The 15,939-nt window shown below is 39.7% G+C and overlaps 1 protein-coding gene across 2 annotated transcripts in view; it reads right to left on the bottom strand.

The window, feature by feature from the left end:
* Nucleotides 1–15,939, bottom strand: part of IGF2BP3 (insulin like growth factor 2 mRNA binding protein 3) — a 118,020-nt gene that overhangs the window by 14,470 nt on the left and 87,611 nt on the right. For both annotated transcript variants that reach the window (XM_069773341.1, XM_069773349.1), the window contains 2 exons: nt 15,776–15,911; nt 13,748–13,879 (listed from right to left, as the gene is read on the bottom strand). In XM_069773341.1, coding sequence (XP_069629442.1) covers nt 13,748–13,879; nt 15,776–15,911 — 268 coding nt within the window. The remainder of the gene's footprint in view (nt 1–13,747; nt 13,880–15,775; nt 15,912–15,939) is intronic.

The following is a 15,939-nucleotide window of genomic DNA, read 5'->3' as shown; positions in this document are numbered from 1 at the left end:
TAATCCACGAACTTTCCAGCTAATTCATACAACACTGCTACAAATCAAACGTGTAACTTGACTTGGTTTTCAAGACTTTACACAGCTTCTACCTTAATCCACCTCCAGACACATTTCTTTACCATAGAAACAAATCAAACTTCATTACTTTTGTTTGCAGATATTTCCTGCCTTCCCTCTGTTGCCCATCTGCCTGCAGCGCAGTTTTCCCCTCTTCTTCCCAAAGCTTGATTTCAAGCCACTTTCTTGGCTAGATTCAATTCACCACTGAAATTCCTTTCTGCTGCCTCACCCTTAAACATGAAACATGGGCAGCAAAGGCAATGAAAGACAGAAGATGTACACGTGTCTTTCCAACTGTACAGTCAGCTCACTGTAGCTCTCTCCCCCCATCCCTCCTCATAATTTTGACTTGTTGATACATTTCAACTTCTTTTTTCCTAAAGGATTTTATTATTATTATTTTTGTGTGAGTGAGGTTCTGTAACATTAAACTTCCATTTTGGTGTAATAGTGATATATGTTCATTAAGGAACAGCGGAAAATCTGTCAATACTGAACTGTTTATACATTGTCATTTTTCAAATTCTTGTCTGCAGAAGCACATTGGCACATACGTATAACCAAATTCATCTCCAGTATAACATCATGCAGGATTTACAGAGATTATGTCCATTTCCTTACCCACACTGATTTTTAACCACTCAAAAAGCCATACTGTTTGATTTGTTTTAAAGCATGAACATCAAAAACAACAGCTCTTTCTTTTTACTTCTGGCAGAAATCAAGTCTAGCTAAGCCTTTTAAGAGAGTATCATAACATCGAGTTGAATTTATTATCTGTCCACCTCCTTACCCACAATAATTTTAAAATCCTTTTGTATTTACTGGAAGACTATCCTCCAAAAGAAACACATCAAAACGTAATGCAATGACTACACCACCCATCAATCTTACAGATGCTTCTGGGGATCTTAGGATGGAAGAAAATCAACTATAATTTAATCTTCCCCATGCCACGCCACATAAGTCATAAAGCTTTCCAGGAACTTCTAGCATGAGTTATATCAGAAATAGATTCCTAGATCTTAAACATATGTTAGAAGCACTAAATTTAGGGAACTAATTTCCCACTGTGTGGAATCTGAGCTTCAACGTTCACTCCCTTAACAAGGCCAGGTTTGCTTAAACATATACTTAAAATTTAAAAACTAAAATATGTGTGTGTATATATATATATAGGAGACTATCTGTCTGTAATGACTCTAGAGAGCATCCTGCAGTTCATCTTCTTTACTTCATAATTTTAAGGGCCTTAATGGTATAGTTATAAATTTAAATACTTTTCAGTCTAAATGTTGAAGTAGTGTGCACTCGTTACTGAAGTTGTAAAGTTCATTAAGTCATGGAATTAATCATCAACTAATTTTTGAAAACAGTCATGTCTCCTGCACATGGAGAATTCTGTGCAATTTTTGTCCTCTTTCCCATTCACTTTATTTTCCCCCCACATAAGAAAATAGTTTATTCAAGACTGGGAACTGACAGAAATATGGAAAAAAATCTTTTAAATGAGTAACCTAAGTTCTCCAAGATGTATGGTCTATACGTCTACCCTGATTCATGAGTAACTGTCTCAGAGGTCTGTGATGCACAGACCACCTCTTCTGCCCTAACAATATTTGTGGGATGGGCTCAGGACTAGTCCACCCTACTGTTGAGTAGGTCCAAACAGTACAAAGCAAGCCACATGCTCTTCTGGGCAGTGGGGCGGGAGGCCTGCATACACTTCAGGAATATGGCTTTGGGGAGAGAAGTTTCTGTCACATGTAGCTGGGGCACACAGCTAGACAACACCAGGATGTTCACTCAGATGGATAACTTAGTTTTTTAGATTAAAAAAAAAAAAAGGCTCCAGAAACAGAGATTTCTTAGTTCTAAGAAACAGACTGATGAAAAGCATGGTGACCAGAAAGAATTAATTCAGTTCATAAACCACTGATAATACTTGCTTTGTTTCTACAAAAATCAGTATGCTTTAAACAGAAAACAGGCTTGATAAGGAACTTTCATCTATATCCCACACATTTAACTAATGAAAATAGTTTAAAATGCTGGTTTTGTTCATTAATTAGATTCCAATTTCCATCCAAATGTAGCCTGATGAAAAATCAGAATTTAAAAATTAATTAATCAAGCAAATAAGAAAAGCACCATTCATCATTTTTTAACAGAAAATGGAAAAAATATATTAACCAAAGCAAATTGTAAACTGCATACTTGTTTAAATAGAAAGATACATTCACTACGTTAGCAAAGGGTAGCTGTGGTAGTACAGACTACACTAAGGCTTTCAGAAAGGTAACTTAAAGTACAGATGTAAAACTTGATAAGTCAACTTAAATCAAATTTCCTGCTTGCTCAATTAAATCATGATTGAAACAGTGATCTAACACAGAGATGTAAATTAATCTACCCCATTGGATGAAGCTAAGCAACTGCTTCTGCGCACCAGTAGCTCTAAAGTTTTAGACCAATCCAACTGTTTTTCCTGTAGCAGCTTGGATACACCTCCTTCCATACCTCCTGCAAGTCCCTGAACACCAGCCATCTGTCACTAGCCTAATAGCCCTTACCAACTATTTCTTTAAAAAAAAAATTCTTTTTAAAATTCCCACCACCTCCATCCAAGGTCTAGCTTAATCTGTTCCTAAATCCTGTGCTCCCTGGCTGCTTCCCCATTACATTGGTCTTGTCTGGAGCCCCTACACTACAGGTACCATCAGGATGGTCCCCTTCACTCCAACCAGATTCTGCAGCCCTACAGAAGATTTTCACAGGACAATTGCTTCTCTGCTGCCATCCCTACCACGTTATAGTTTACTCTTAGCAAACTGGCTTAGCAGAGTAGCCATTAGAAAGATCTGTAGAGCCCAATAAGCTGCCCTTGGGATAAGCTTACTGTAACACTTCTGCCAAGGCCTGGTGCATCAGTTCTCCAAACTGCCCAAAATCACACACAAGAGGGAGAGCTTTTCCCTTACCTGATAGATCATCAGAAGGAAAAGCATTCCTCCTCATCTCACACTTGTATAACAGCCAAAGCATGGCCAGGCAAGGATGAAAACTCAGAAAAATAAAGCTATGATTCTTCAGATAGATGGTGGTAGGTAGGTCCTAAGCCACCAGAGTTGGGGGAGTGGTCATTGTATTTGGGGAATGGTATTTAAAAAAAACCAAGCACACAGACAGAAACAAAACCACAAAAACCCAAACACCACTAAAAAAAAAAAAAAAAAAAAAAGAAAAAGAGTTTTGCCTCCTCAGTTCTTCCCCAAGATGAACCCCCCTCTCTTGCTCTTGGCTGCTGCTAGGTCAGTCCACAGCGCCCTCAGTCAGTATGAGCATGTGATCCCACCCATTGCAGGACTCATAAGGGGACAAGTTTGTTATTTATGTCCCTCATGTTAACTTGAGCATTAATCTCAGTCTTTTTCTGCAAGCCTGCCAACAGTACAAATTTTTTTCCAGTCATGTTTTTAAGTGTCTCCACAGACCCCTTGCTCCGTCAAATGTATGTGGTTGGTACATCCATGGCAACATTTGGGATAAGGTTGTAAATCTTCAAAAATACTGTACTCACTGAAGTAAATAGGATTTTGTGCCAAACATCAATGGGAGCAGAATCAGATCTTTGCTGGTTTCTAAGCCCATTATGCATCTCCAGTACATGTTTTCATTTACTCTAAATGTCTCATCCTAAGGTAATTCATTCGCAACACATTTAAAGTCACAAAGTAATGTTATCCATTTCTAGTCAGCATCAGTTTTTTTAGCTGCGAGGGAAATAATTAAAAACTATTTTAAGACTGCATGGAACAGTCTCAGCCAACTTTTGGCTACCATCTAGCCTGGTGCATTATTGGTGTTTTTTTTGTTTTTAAATAGTAAACAAATCCACTTTGTAAAGTAAAAATTACAACCAGTAGATGACTGTATTAAAAAGTTCTCTTTTGCCATTTTCCCCCTTCCCAACTGCCATGATCACCATCACCAAGGCAAGGCAGATCTACAGATGACTCACTTGGTCTTCAGAATACCTTAAGGTTTGTCAGCAAGTGGGGTATCATTTCATTCAAACGTTCTACCAGACCCAAAGTCAAAATTTAAGCCATGTTTTTGCAACGCACTGTGAAGAATTATCCTGGCCTACAGCTATACTACATGCTTTTACTTATTTAGTAGTAAAAACTTGCAGCAAGGGGAAACCAACATTAAGCTAAGTATCCTTGAAGACATTCCAGAAGGATTCAATGTATTGATTAAAAAAATAAGCTTTTGACACCAGTGAAAGAAATCCTAGTGTCTTCATTTTCCAACACTAATGCTAAAAGTTTAAGCCTTTGTTGGAAACAAGAGGCTTATTAAGGAAAACTTAGTCTTGGTAGATAGGTCTAACGGGATCCACAGTTTTACAACATTGTTGCAAATACCTCTTGGGTCACCACCTCCTACACCAGCTGGAGTGGTGCTGCCAGTGTAGGTTAACAAACCGAAGCCTGAGCTCCCCCCACTCTCTGACCTTTTCCAGTTCATTTAGAACAGATTTAAGACCATACTGCAAGTCTAAAACTTTCTGCCATATTCACTACCTGAAAAGCCAGGACTACGCTCAGAAGGTAACAGAGTTCTTCACTGCTGAATTCAGTCAGCCCAGAGCTAGCAAAACACAATGTGAAAGCAGCAATGTGTATTTTTAGCTTCACTCTGGACACCCTGAAACATCACCCATTTTCCCATGCACAAACCATACTGCCACCATCCACCCAGGGCTTCATCTTCACACGAACCCCAGACTGATGTGAGAGGCAGGAGTGGTGGGAAGGATTTGCAAGTATGACAAGGAACTCCCCCACAGCAGCTTCAACTTCACACTTGCAGCAACCTTCACCTAGTGTGGCCAGGAGCTCATCACACCACCTCCCTCCACTGTCCAGGTCTCTGGGCTGGCAACCTGCTGTGTTCAGAGCAGAGCTGGCTCCCCCTTAGCCTGCAAGCATCATGTAAGAAACACTCCTGTGACTAGATGAACCAAGAGCATGACCCTTTCTGAGACAATCAGCCCACAGCAAAACCACACGTCTCTACCTCCCCCCACCAGTTCTGGACACCCAGAAAGTACACCATGCCAGGGGGAGCCCTCTGTCCAGCTGGCTGAGCTGGTCCTCGCAGTCAAAAACCTAAGCAATAACACCTGTCTGCTTTTCCAATTTGGGGACTACATTTCAACACCTGAAACTCAAACACAGCTGGTTATTACACAATGGTCAGTACCTTAAGAGAGATGCTACTAAAATCATCTCACTTGCTACTACTCACTCTACTTCTTGGCTCACAGCTTTAGTACTTTTCATCACCATTGTCTTCTACCTGGCAAGCCATGGGGATCTCCTCAGACTACTAGAAGTCACTAACAGGACCGCACCTATCAGAAGTGTTTCCAACATGAAAACCTAGCCAGGAACAAGGGGGTAGAAATCACAGAAGCAGAGAAGGAACATTTTCTGGCAGGCTGGTTATAAGGCATTTCACAAGCAGGAACAGGTCTGACATATTTCTGAACATGGCATGAACTTCTTGTTTTTGCAAAATCTGATAGGCCACAATGCCAAAAAAAGCAATCTGCCACCTTTTATTCTAAATAGACAGCCAAAAGCAGAAATCAAAACAAGGAACAGATTGTGAAACTATGTAAGCAGGAATTTTGCTGGTCATTCACAAGCAGCAAACACAGGTATTTGGTGTTGCAACACTGCACGACCACCAAAACAAACGCTTATGTATAGAAACACTTCCACATCAAATATCGTGTCTGTGACACTGGCCACATGGGTACTCCAGGCTCCTAGAAGTTGCCCATGAAATCTGTGGCTTTGCAAGATACAGGTACTCGTCAGCTCTGGTTTACAAAGACACTGCTCTCGGATTCCTTGGCAGCTGCAAAGAAAACAGGTTGTGAAAACACAGAAAGGTCACTTATTTTTCCATCACGTTTAACAAACAAACAAACCAGAGATGGAGCCAGCTACACCAGAATGAGGACTTGACCTATTTTTGTTTCTGGCTTGAAGGAGCTCAGCACACTTTAGTAACAAAATATTATTTGGCACCTTAAGGAATTAAATTTCCCATTTAGTTTTACATTCAGAAGATGCTGAGCCTGGTGCTTCAAGCTTGGCAGTCTGAGATGTTCGAGGGAACACCAATTAAATCTTCTTCCCACAACAATAATCTGGGAGCAGGGGACCAACACAAGTTCCTATCTCTTGTCCCAAGGAACTACAAATATCACTACAAGTATTCAAACCTGCAGTGAGGAAGAAGCCATTTTTATTTTTAAAAGTGTGCATTACTAGTTAGAGAGTGATACTATTTGCGTTATGACAACCTCAGAACTGTAAAAGGAGCTATTAAGAATAACTGGAGGCTTCAACACCTTGGAAAAGACACCAGCTGTCAACTTGCCAGATCTTTATACATCATACAGTGCCAATTGCATTTTTTCTTCCCTCACTAGGGGCCAGTCCATCTCCAGAGGCAGAATATTTTCTGATTACTCCGGACATGAGTCCCTGCCAACACAGCATGGTAGGAGCAGGAGACTTCAAGGCGGTGGGAGGACCAACAATTTTCTCCACAGGGCAGAACAATCCCACTATGTTATGCACCATGGAGCAAGTTTCTTAGTTGTCAAAAATGCATCATTAATGAATTTCAGAAACTAAGCAGCAGGAAAGGTATACTCAAGGCACTGAGGTTACAATCCTTTTAAAGAAGTCTAATTAGCTAGTAGTGGTTTTTTCAGACAATGCTGTTGTCCTATAGTGCCCTTCTCAAGATCGTGTGTGCTGCACATGTATAGTTTTCATTTCACTGATACAAAACCATTTTGTAAAAACTCTGGCAAATCCTTCTTCACCCCCAAAACCACATCCTCTTTTGGCTGTAGGACAGCTCCTCACAAAATCATCTACTGCTTAACAAGCTAGCCAAGTTAGGGCAAAGCCACTTACAACTACACACATTATAGATGTACATACATTACTACCCCTGGGTAGTTTAGATGTAACAGTTGCATGAGCTAATCCTATCAAACCCAGACATCCAAAGGAGCCCAACTCCACCAAGTAAGAGTCAAAGTACCTGGAAACATAGGACAGTTTTTCCTCTTCCTTGTCTCTCATCTATGCTCAGGGCATCAAATGAAGGCCCTCAATGAAGCAATTTTTCATTTTAAATTACTTTTCTTTCCTGCCAAAAGCACAATACAGTTATTTCTTCTCTTACATCTATGCAGTATAGAAGATCTCTTCTTTACTATTATTATTTAAGAAAATTACTGTAGAATAAAGAAGGAATCTCTCTCTTGATCACATCTTCTAAGGAGAAAGTTTTCCATTGGCATGTTCCTCACCTGCAACAAAAAGCTTCAAGAGATGGCAAAAAGAACGAAGGAAAGCAACCTGTCAGCCTAGCTGTACAAGCCTTTTTTGTCATCCGAAAAAAGGTAGTTTGATTGCTTGGTATTTGTTTACTGTAGGAAACTACCTCCCCCCCACCCCGCCCTTCCTAGAAGCCTCTATGCATATCACATAACCTGAAAATTAACTGTGAGGCTAAAGAAAAGGTTAGAAAGAGTGCATTTTGAGGGTAGACCTTTAAGAAGCTACAACAAGTATGCAAAAAGACCAGTAGAGAAAGCAGTCCTACTGTGAGCAGAGGAGCATCTCTTCCCCTTAGCTAACTTCACACAGCGCAAGTTCAGCTGTCTCTTACAGGACCTTACAGATGCAGGAGAGCAGCAGGCATGAACTCCTCTTGTGGAGGAAAGTTGTCTACGTCTCACCTTCCTATATGTTTAAGTACATCTGCCATTCAACAGAGAGAATTCTATTGCCCTGTTTCAGGACATTCAAGGACAGGATGAGCTCTCTACAGGTTAGCCCTCCTTCCCTCATACCCTTGGGATGCCAAATTTCAGACCCAAAGGTTACAAAAGAAATGCAGTCAGATGTACAATTAAACATCCAGTTTCAATTAGAAAAGGAAAGGTGCAACCTGCTTAATCCCAGTAGATGGGCCAGGTGTATTTAATTGCATGACTGTACACAGTTGAACTCTTAAGACAAGGATTTCTTGTTTGTTTGGAGCTTTAAAATCTTCAGTGTTGCATGAGAACAAACTTCTATTCTCGAGAGACAAGTATGTGCATATTCTCCCCAAAGTTCAGCAGACAGAAGCAACAACATCATCAAAACAGCTTTAAGCAGTACAACACTACATCTGAAGCAGTTTGGCTGGGATACTTTCTAAAACATTTTTTGTGGCAACATATCTTCTGGAAAACATAAGTACGGGGCATATTCACTTTTGCAGAATCTTAATCTCCTCCTCATACAAATCCCAATTCTTCATGCAGGTACTCAGCTTATGACATTCATTATGAGTGACAGTGGGCAGACTAGCAAAACTGTTTGCAATTGTGTCAGAACTGCAACACACAGAAGCATTTAAGTGCGGAGTTAAGGAGAAAGATTTAAGACTAAACAGAAAGTGGTCATTCTCCAGGCCCAAAAGTAGCTGGATGAGATATCAACTACAAATAGGCACAGAAAGGCTACCAGTCCTTAGTATGGCCACACAAGGGTACGCTTTCATCAAAAAACCCATTAGTTTTATCACATCACCAGGATCATAGGAGTAAAATCATGTCCATTTGATAGTAAAAAAGAATTTTAACTCCTAATATTCTTAACTGAGACATTTCTTAACTCCTACTTTTTCCTCAAACTTTAAAACATTTCAATGATTCCCATGTGTTAAAATTTACTTGTCTTTCAGGAAGCCAGATTAAAATATACAAATTTTGGATTTTTGCAAAAAGAGACAGGAAAATTCAGGAATGGAAACACAATATGCAATTCCATTGTATCCCTTTTAAATAGCTATGAAAAATATGAGTGCTTTAAACAGGCAAACAGAGCTTAGACTTTGCAAATAAATTATACAGTTGCAATATTAAGAATTTTTGCTAGTGATAGTAAATATATTTTAAAAAAAAAGAATGGTTAGCCTGCACTAGATGTGGTGCTCAGACACTGTTAGCCACATGCAGCAGATGTGCACACATATGCATGTTTATATCTGCAAACAGACAGGTACCAAGGACAGCCTGTGCCTCCCTGTATGGACTCTGCTGCCAGGACAAAGGGTAAAGCAACAGCCAGATTCTTAGTGAGACAGAAGCTGCATCTCATTAGATTAAATTAGATGAGGCTCTATGCAATAAGACTTTGGTGTTATACACCAGTGTGAACCATTGTGGAGATGGACCATAGAGAATGAAGTATCTCAGTCACATGGAGATTGCTCTCCTGAATGTGATCCAGTCCAAGGAGCTAAATGCAAACCAGTGTTTGATAACATCGCAATATCCTAAGTTTGTGACACCAGACTATTCCTGAAGCAGCTGGAGAACAGTGTTTATGCTCTTATCAAATATGCCTCAAAGTTTTGCATGAAGAGGGAGAGCATAAAGCATCACACAGCTCATGTTAACACAGCTAAACCTATCTAATTACTCAGTCCCAAGCTCCTGAATACTCAGTTTTAGAAATACTTGGCTACAGCTGTATATATGGGTGTTCAGACATGTCGCTAAGTTCTGGCAATATAACAAAATCCTAGATCCTGCATTTACTATGCAGATTTTTCTCTTTCCACCCATATAAAAAAGGAGCATGAGGAATGTGACAGACACTTTTTTCAATAATTAAGACGACATCTCAGTTTCTTTGGGAACAAGTCCTACACCATGTCACAGTAACACCTTGTCACTAAAAGAGTACATATGAAGGATCAGCTCCATATAGAAACTCTTCTGCAAATGCCCAAAGCTCACCCACCTACCTCTTCTGACCCAAGGGAGAGCCACTTGTGAGTCCATCCCCACAAGGTGAAGCAAGGGTCCACACAAAGGTATTCAAATTAAAGCTTCATAACTCTCAGGCACATCATAGTGGGGTCCCAAGGCTCACTATATGCACACATTCACAAAAGGACTTCAATGACATTAGATGCCAAGAGGCCCCTGATGATGGTGTAGCTGAAATTGCTGAGGAACACACCTTTACTCAGTCAAAAAAAACAGGAGATAGGGAAGAGCCACCCATGTCCAGCCCTGAGCAGAAGGCAAAATTTGCACTGACAAAAATAAGCAAGACAGCAGCAAGATACACTTCTTATATCCTGATGCCAGCAGTGTTTTCAGAAATTATGTTCTGCTGCCTGAAATGGATATCCACAATGCCAGCTAATCAGTGGTCCCAAGCGTACAAGGACATCCACTCAAAACAAGTTAAAGGGACTTGGGCTGCCCAAACACTTTTGCCAAAACAAGGAACTTGGTAATGAATAGCTCATAGGTAAATGGACATAAAGTATCCCTGTGATTTCATTAATGCTTCTTCTAAGACCTTATTTCCCTAAAGCCTCCTTTACCCACACAGATTTTTATTTTCTTTTATTTTTTAAATCCCTTATGAGCTCTCCTAGATCCCTCTCTGTGGTTACTTTTAGCCTTTCAAATTGTTTCCCTTTCTTCTGCAAAATATAGCCAGCCCTTTTCTTTTGTTATTTTTACTTCTCCATTCCCCCATACCCTATTTAATCAGTGTCTTAATTGTTCTACTAGAGAAAAAAAAAGTTAGAGGAGTAAAACTCAGAAATTACAGAAAATAACTTCATAGACAAACAAGATTTAAATGTCTTTGTCCAATAAAGTAAAAAAACCCCAAACTTAAAAATGGAAACCTTGTTTCTTGGAAAACTGCATCCATTAAAAGATAAACTCATACATTTCTTTGTTTTCCTCTCCTCAGAGAGGGACAGCTACTCCAAGTAATCTGAAGGGCTGACTTCCCTGAAACCCACAGAGCCACCTGCTCTTTTCCAGATAAGGTCACATGTAAGTAAGAAAAGGTGAGATAGCTTCAATTATTCATGAATTTGTTTCAAAAGCCCTTAGTGTCAGGTTCAGGGGCTGTCTTGGAACCACTCCCAACCTCCACAAAAGCCATCACAGTTTATCCTCTGAATCTGCGAGTTTATCCCTTTTTGCATAACTTGTCATACATCTAGACTATCTGGAGCAAGAGCTTATTCAGAGAACTGAGCAAACAGTATGAACTGGAGCAAGAGACAGTTCAGACAGTGCAGTCCTTCCAGCTGTGAAGTTTCTACACTTTTACACAATGACACTTGTTTCTTGATGCTTTTTTCCAGATGTTGCCACTATCCTATTTCCAGAAACCTGGAAACTGCCAGAGATCCTAACAGGCCAAAAAAACAGTGCATCGGGGGGGGGGGTGGAATAAAGGTGCTCTAGCAACAGATGGACAGACAGGAATAAGATTGAAATCAGCAAATTCAGCACTGTTTAGGTGTGTATTTAGAGCAAAACCAAGAAAGAACCACAACAAAAGGAAAAAGTGGGAAAGAAATTAAAATAAACCAACTGAGGAACAGAACTGTAGGCTTACAGCATGAATCTCAAGAATAGCAAAGTAGTTTGCAAATCTGGAGTAAAAAGAAAGAAAAAAACCTGCACTTTTCATTACCACTAAAGTTAAATACCGTTAGCAAATCACCTCTAGTTTCTCTTAAAAAAGAAATAAATTGAGGCAATCCGTTACCACAGATGGCATTTTATACAATACAATGAAGCAGAAACCTGTATTTTTTGTTTAGTCTGCCACTCTAATCAAAGCACAGAGGAACTGAGGCAGGGGGAGGGAGGGAAAGAGAATTTGTTTGTCATAGAAGCACTGCTATTAGTAGTAAAATAACCGAGTATAAACATATTTCTGTTGTAGTTTTCATTGGGGCACTTTTTCCTGATAAAGCCACTATTATACTCAATATCGTTTGTAATACATTCACAACACCCAAGTTGTTCATTCCCACAAACAATGCTATGAGTGTGGAATTTTTCCTGTTCCTTGCAGTGACATTTTCTTGGCTTCTTCCTCTGGGAAAAATATTTAGGCAACAGCTACCCTTTAGTGCAATATATATAGACCCACTTGAGTTATCTGATAAAGTTCAGTGTGCTGTGCCGCATTTTCACTCTTCTAGTTCAGGAAGAGTCTCAGACTTAGCTCTCTAGATGTTACTGTGGAGCAAAGAAGAGGGCAAAGTCAGCCACGTCAGAGTTTGTAAAGCTCTGTCATCCACTTGTTAGAGTTCATTTTGAAAATTCATTTTCCATTGAGTTGCTAACAACCACCACCACAAGAAACAGGGAAGAGACATGAAAAAGTCACCTTCGCTGTGTAATGAGGTTGTCTTTTCTTGAATAGCAGAGCACCATCTCGTTCCAGACAGACTCTAGAGCTTTCCAACACAACAAATTATCTTCTGCTCCATAACAAAAGACCTCATTTATGATTACCAATCACCACTAGATCTGAATAAGATTCTATTGAACTTTTTCACATATTTCTTAGAGAACAATGTCGCAGCTTTCTGGAGATTAATCCATTGTGCTGGTTTTGGCTGGCGTAGAGATAATTTTCTTCATAGTAGCTAGTATGGGGCTGTGTTCTGGATTTGTGCTGAAAACAGTGTTGATAATTCAGGGATGTTTTCGTTACTGCTGAGCAGCGCTTACACAGAGCCAAGGCCTTTTCTGCTCCTCACTCCACCCCACCAGCGAGGAGGCTGGGGGGGGCACAAGAATTGGGAGGGGACACAGCCGGGACAGCTGACCCCAGCTGACCAAAGGCATATCCCAGACCATATGGCGTCATGCTCAGCACATAAAGCTGGGGGAAGAAGGAGGAAGGGGAGTACGTTCAGAGTGATGGCATTTGTCTTCCCAAGGAACCGTTATACGTGATGAAGCCCTGCTTTCCTGGAGATGGCTGAACACCTGCCTGCCAATGGAAAGCGGTGAATGAATTCCTTGTTTTAATTTGTTTGTGTCTGCAGCTTTTGCTTTACCTATTAAACTGTCTTTATCTCAATCCACAAGTTTTCTCACTTTTACTGTTTCAATTCTCTTCACCATCCCACCATAGGGGGAGCGAGTGAGCAGCTGTGTGGTACTTAGTTACCACCTGGGGTTAAACCATGACATCCATATAATTTAAATCCTATATATTTAGCAATATTGCATTTCAATAGGGCTTGTACAGTTATAAAACTACTACATCCAAACAAACATTTTAGCTACATATAGATCCCCGCTTTATGACAAGAGATCATTTTTTTTTCCTTCCATATCAACAGGAATACAATTGCAGACTAGTATTATTAATTGCAAATTCCAGCAATTATTAAATTCCATTTTATGTGAGATTTCTTTCTGTAATAATTCAAGTTCTCTAGAAAATAGGATCTAACACTTTTCTAAGAAACACCATTTTCTGGTTTCACTGAGCATTTCACTAAATGACCAGTGAATGCCTGCTCCCAACTGCAGCCACATGAAATATATTCAGTGTGCAAGCAGGAAGACAGACAACATTTAGAAAACTGACAGAACACACCCACTAAAACACCATTACCAGATCTTTGGGGTAATTCAGCAAAAATATAGCAAACTGATTAGTTTTGAACACCAGCATTGTACAGATTAGTATCACCATCCACTAACCGTCCAAAATCAGAGGCTTCCTTCCCTTACCCCAAATGGTGGATATGAAGCAGCAGCAGCAGCAGAGGCAACACTCACTGCGGGAGGTGGTATTCCTGAAGAAGAAGGTGGGAACAGACCCAAGGCATTCAGATTTAATCCAGGAATTAAATGTGCTTGAAGCTGCAATGGCAGAAGAGTTATTTAAGATTTACAATCCTGGTTATTAACTTTAATCAAAATCCTAGTTGGCATAGGCTATTAACCTTTTGAGAAGATGTCAGTATGTTATTTAAAAAAAAAATTCATCTCCATTACCCCAAGGACTCTGCTTTAAACCTATTTCCCTGGCATATGCACAGACCAATAACATTAAAAACATGTAGTTGTAAAGGCAGCTGGGAATCACTTGGTACAACTTAATCAGTGAAACATATGACAAACTTTATAGCAAGCAATTCAGGTAATAGCATAATTCACTTTCAGAGTAAACAAAATTATCAGAGAATATAATATAACATAATAATTTTGGCTTTATACTAAAAAGACAGCCCTGCAGAAACAGAGAAAGCCCATGCACAAGCCCTGACTTTTCATACACTGGGGGGTATACACCACACTATAACCCCATCCTCCCTCCCCCATATCCTTTCCCTCCCATGCCTTGCAAAAGATGAAGATACCCCCAAGCATTTGCTGAGAAAGCATCAGCTATAAAGTTGCATGTCCCTTACCTGACCACACCTGAGAAAAGTGGCAGTATCATGTGGTAGGAAGCATTTGTTGTCCATGATATGAAACTTGTCAGTACCCTTTTTCACTTTTCCAGATTATTGCCAAGTAATATGGCTATGCTTTAGAAATACCTCAGCTAGACAGACAACATCTCAGGCCATCAAGATAAGCCAATCATGAGACACCAAAAACCCCCAAACACTTCACCAACTAAAAAACTACTCTAATAATCACTACAAACTAAACTTGAAATCCATCCAGTAACAGAGGTAGTTTTCTTCTTAACACACCTTTGCCAAAAGCAGAGTAGCCACAAGCCCACCCCATGTTCCTGCTTGCTATGTGAAGCAAAAGTGTACCACTATAAAATACTTCATTGTGTCCTCGTGTGTAGTTTGTGTCCTGCAATTTGCTTTTAGTTTTGGGAACGAGAGCAAGGGGAAAAGCAGGGAGAATATTCTCTCCAGCTGGTAGGAAAACAATGAAGAACAGCCATTTCTAGAAAATCAGAGACTCCTGTAAACTGAAAAAATATTTCCAGTCTGATTCTACACCATATGATTTGGATACACACACAAAAAGCTCTTCATAGCTTATCAAAAATCTCAATAATTTCTCAATCTGTATTAGTAATACTTTGGCAAACTAATGAGGTGTGTTGTTTTTATTACATACTCACCAATCATCTTTGAATAACTAAATGCCTTTATCATCTATATCAAGAAAAACCTCAATAAAGCCTTCTTAAATTAAATAATTGAAAGCAGGAGAGAGATCCTTCTTCCATATGTTATGCTTTTAACATGAAGAGACTGGGAATAACTACTTTAAGAACATACAAACTAGAGCTCATAAACCACAATAGAACATAAACACACATTCCTTTAGGTTTTTGCAACAAGAAAAAAATGAAATGGTCATTCCATTCATTTTCTCAATCTAAATCAATTTCTCAGTTCCCCTGCTCAAAGCAAACCAGAAAAAGTTTTATTAAAATAGCACATATACATAAATAAATAATAAAAAACCTTGGCCGAGCCCCACAAGTTAATACAAGAGGCAACAGAGAGGTTGCAACACGGAAATTCTGATGTGATATTAGGAAAGAAATTTTCACCATGAGAGCAGTGAGACAGAGCACAGGCTGCCCAGAGACACTGTGGACTTTCTACCCATGGAGATGTTTGAGAGGGGACAAGTTCCTACACAACCTCATTTAACTTTGAAACAGGCCTTATATTGAGCAACCCCTCTGCTGGGCCAGGTGACCTCCAGAGGTGCCTCACACCTAAATCTTTTCATGGTTCTAGTTCCAGAAATGGCCCATGCCACAAGACAACTCACATTCATAGCAGCAATATCATTTTCATAGGACTCCCTGATTTTCTTCATAATTTCTTCCTCAGCCTTTGCACAAGTTTCAATACTGCCTTTAACTGTAATGGTCCTTTCCGGATTATAGAGTGTCAAGTCCTGCAATCTGCAAATAAAACAGAAGCACAGTTAAT

This window comes from Haliaeetus albicilla, chromosome 2 (genome assembly GCF_947461875.1).
Source record: "Haliaeetus albicilla chromosome 2, bHalAlb1.1, whole genome shotgun sequence".
Lineage (NCBI taxonomy): Eukaryota > Metazoa > Chordata > Aves > Accipitriformes > Accipitridae > Haliaeetus > Haliaeetus albicilla.
The sequence above is the reverse complement of the archived record's forward strand: the minus strand, read 5'-3'. Positions and strand labels throughout refer to the sequence as shown.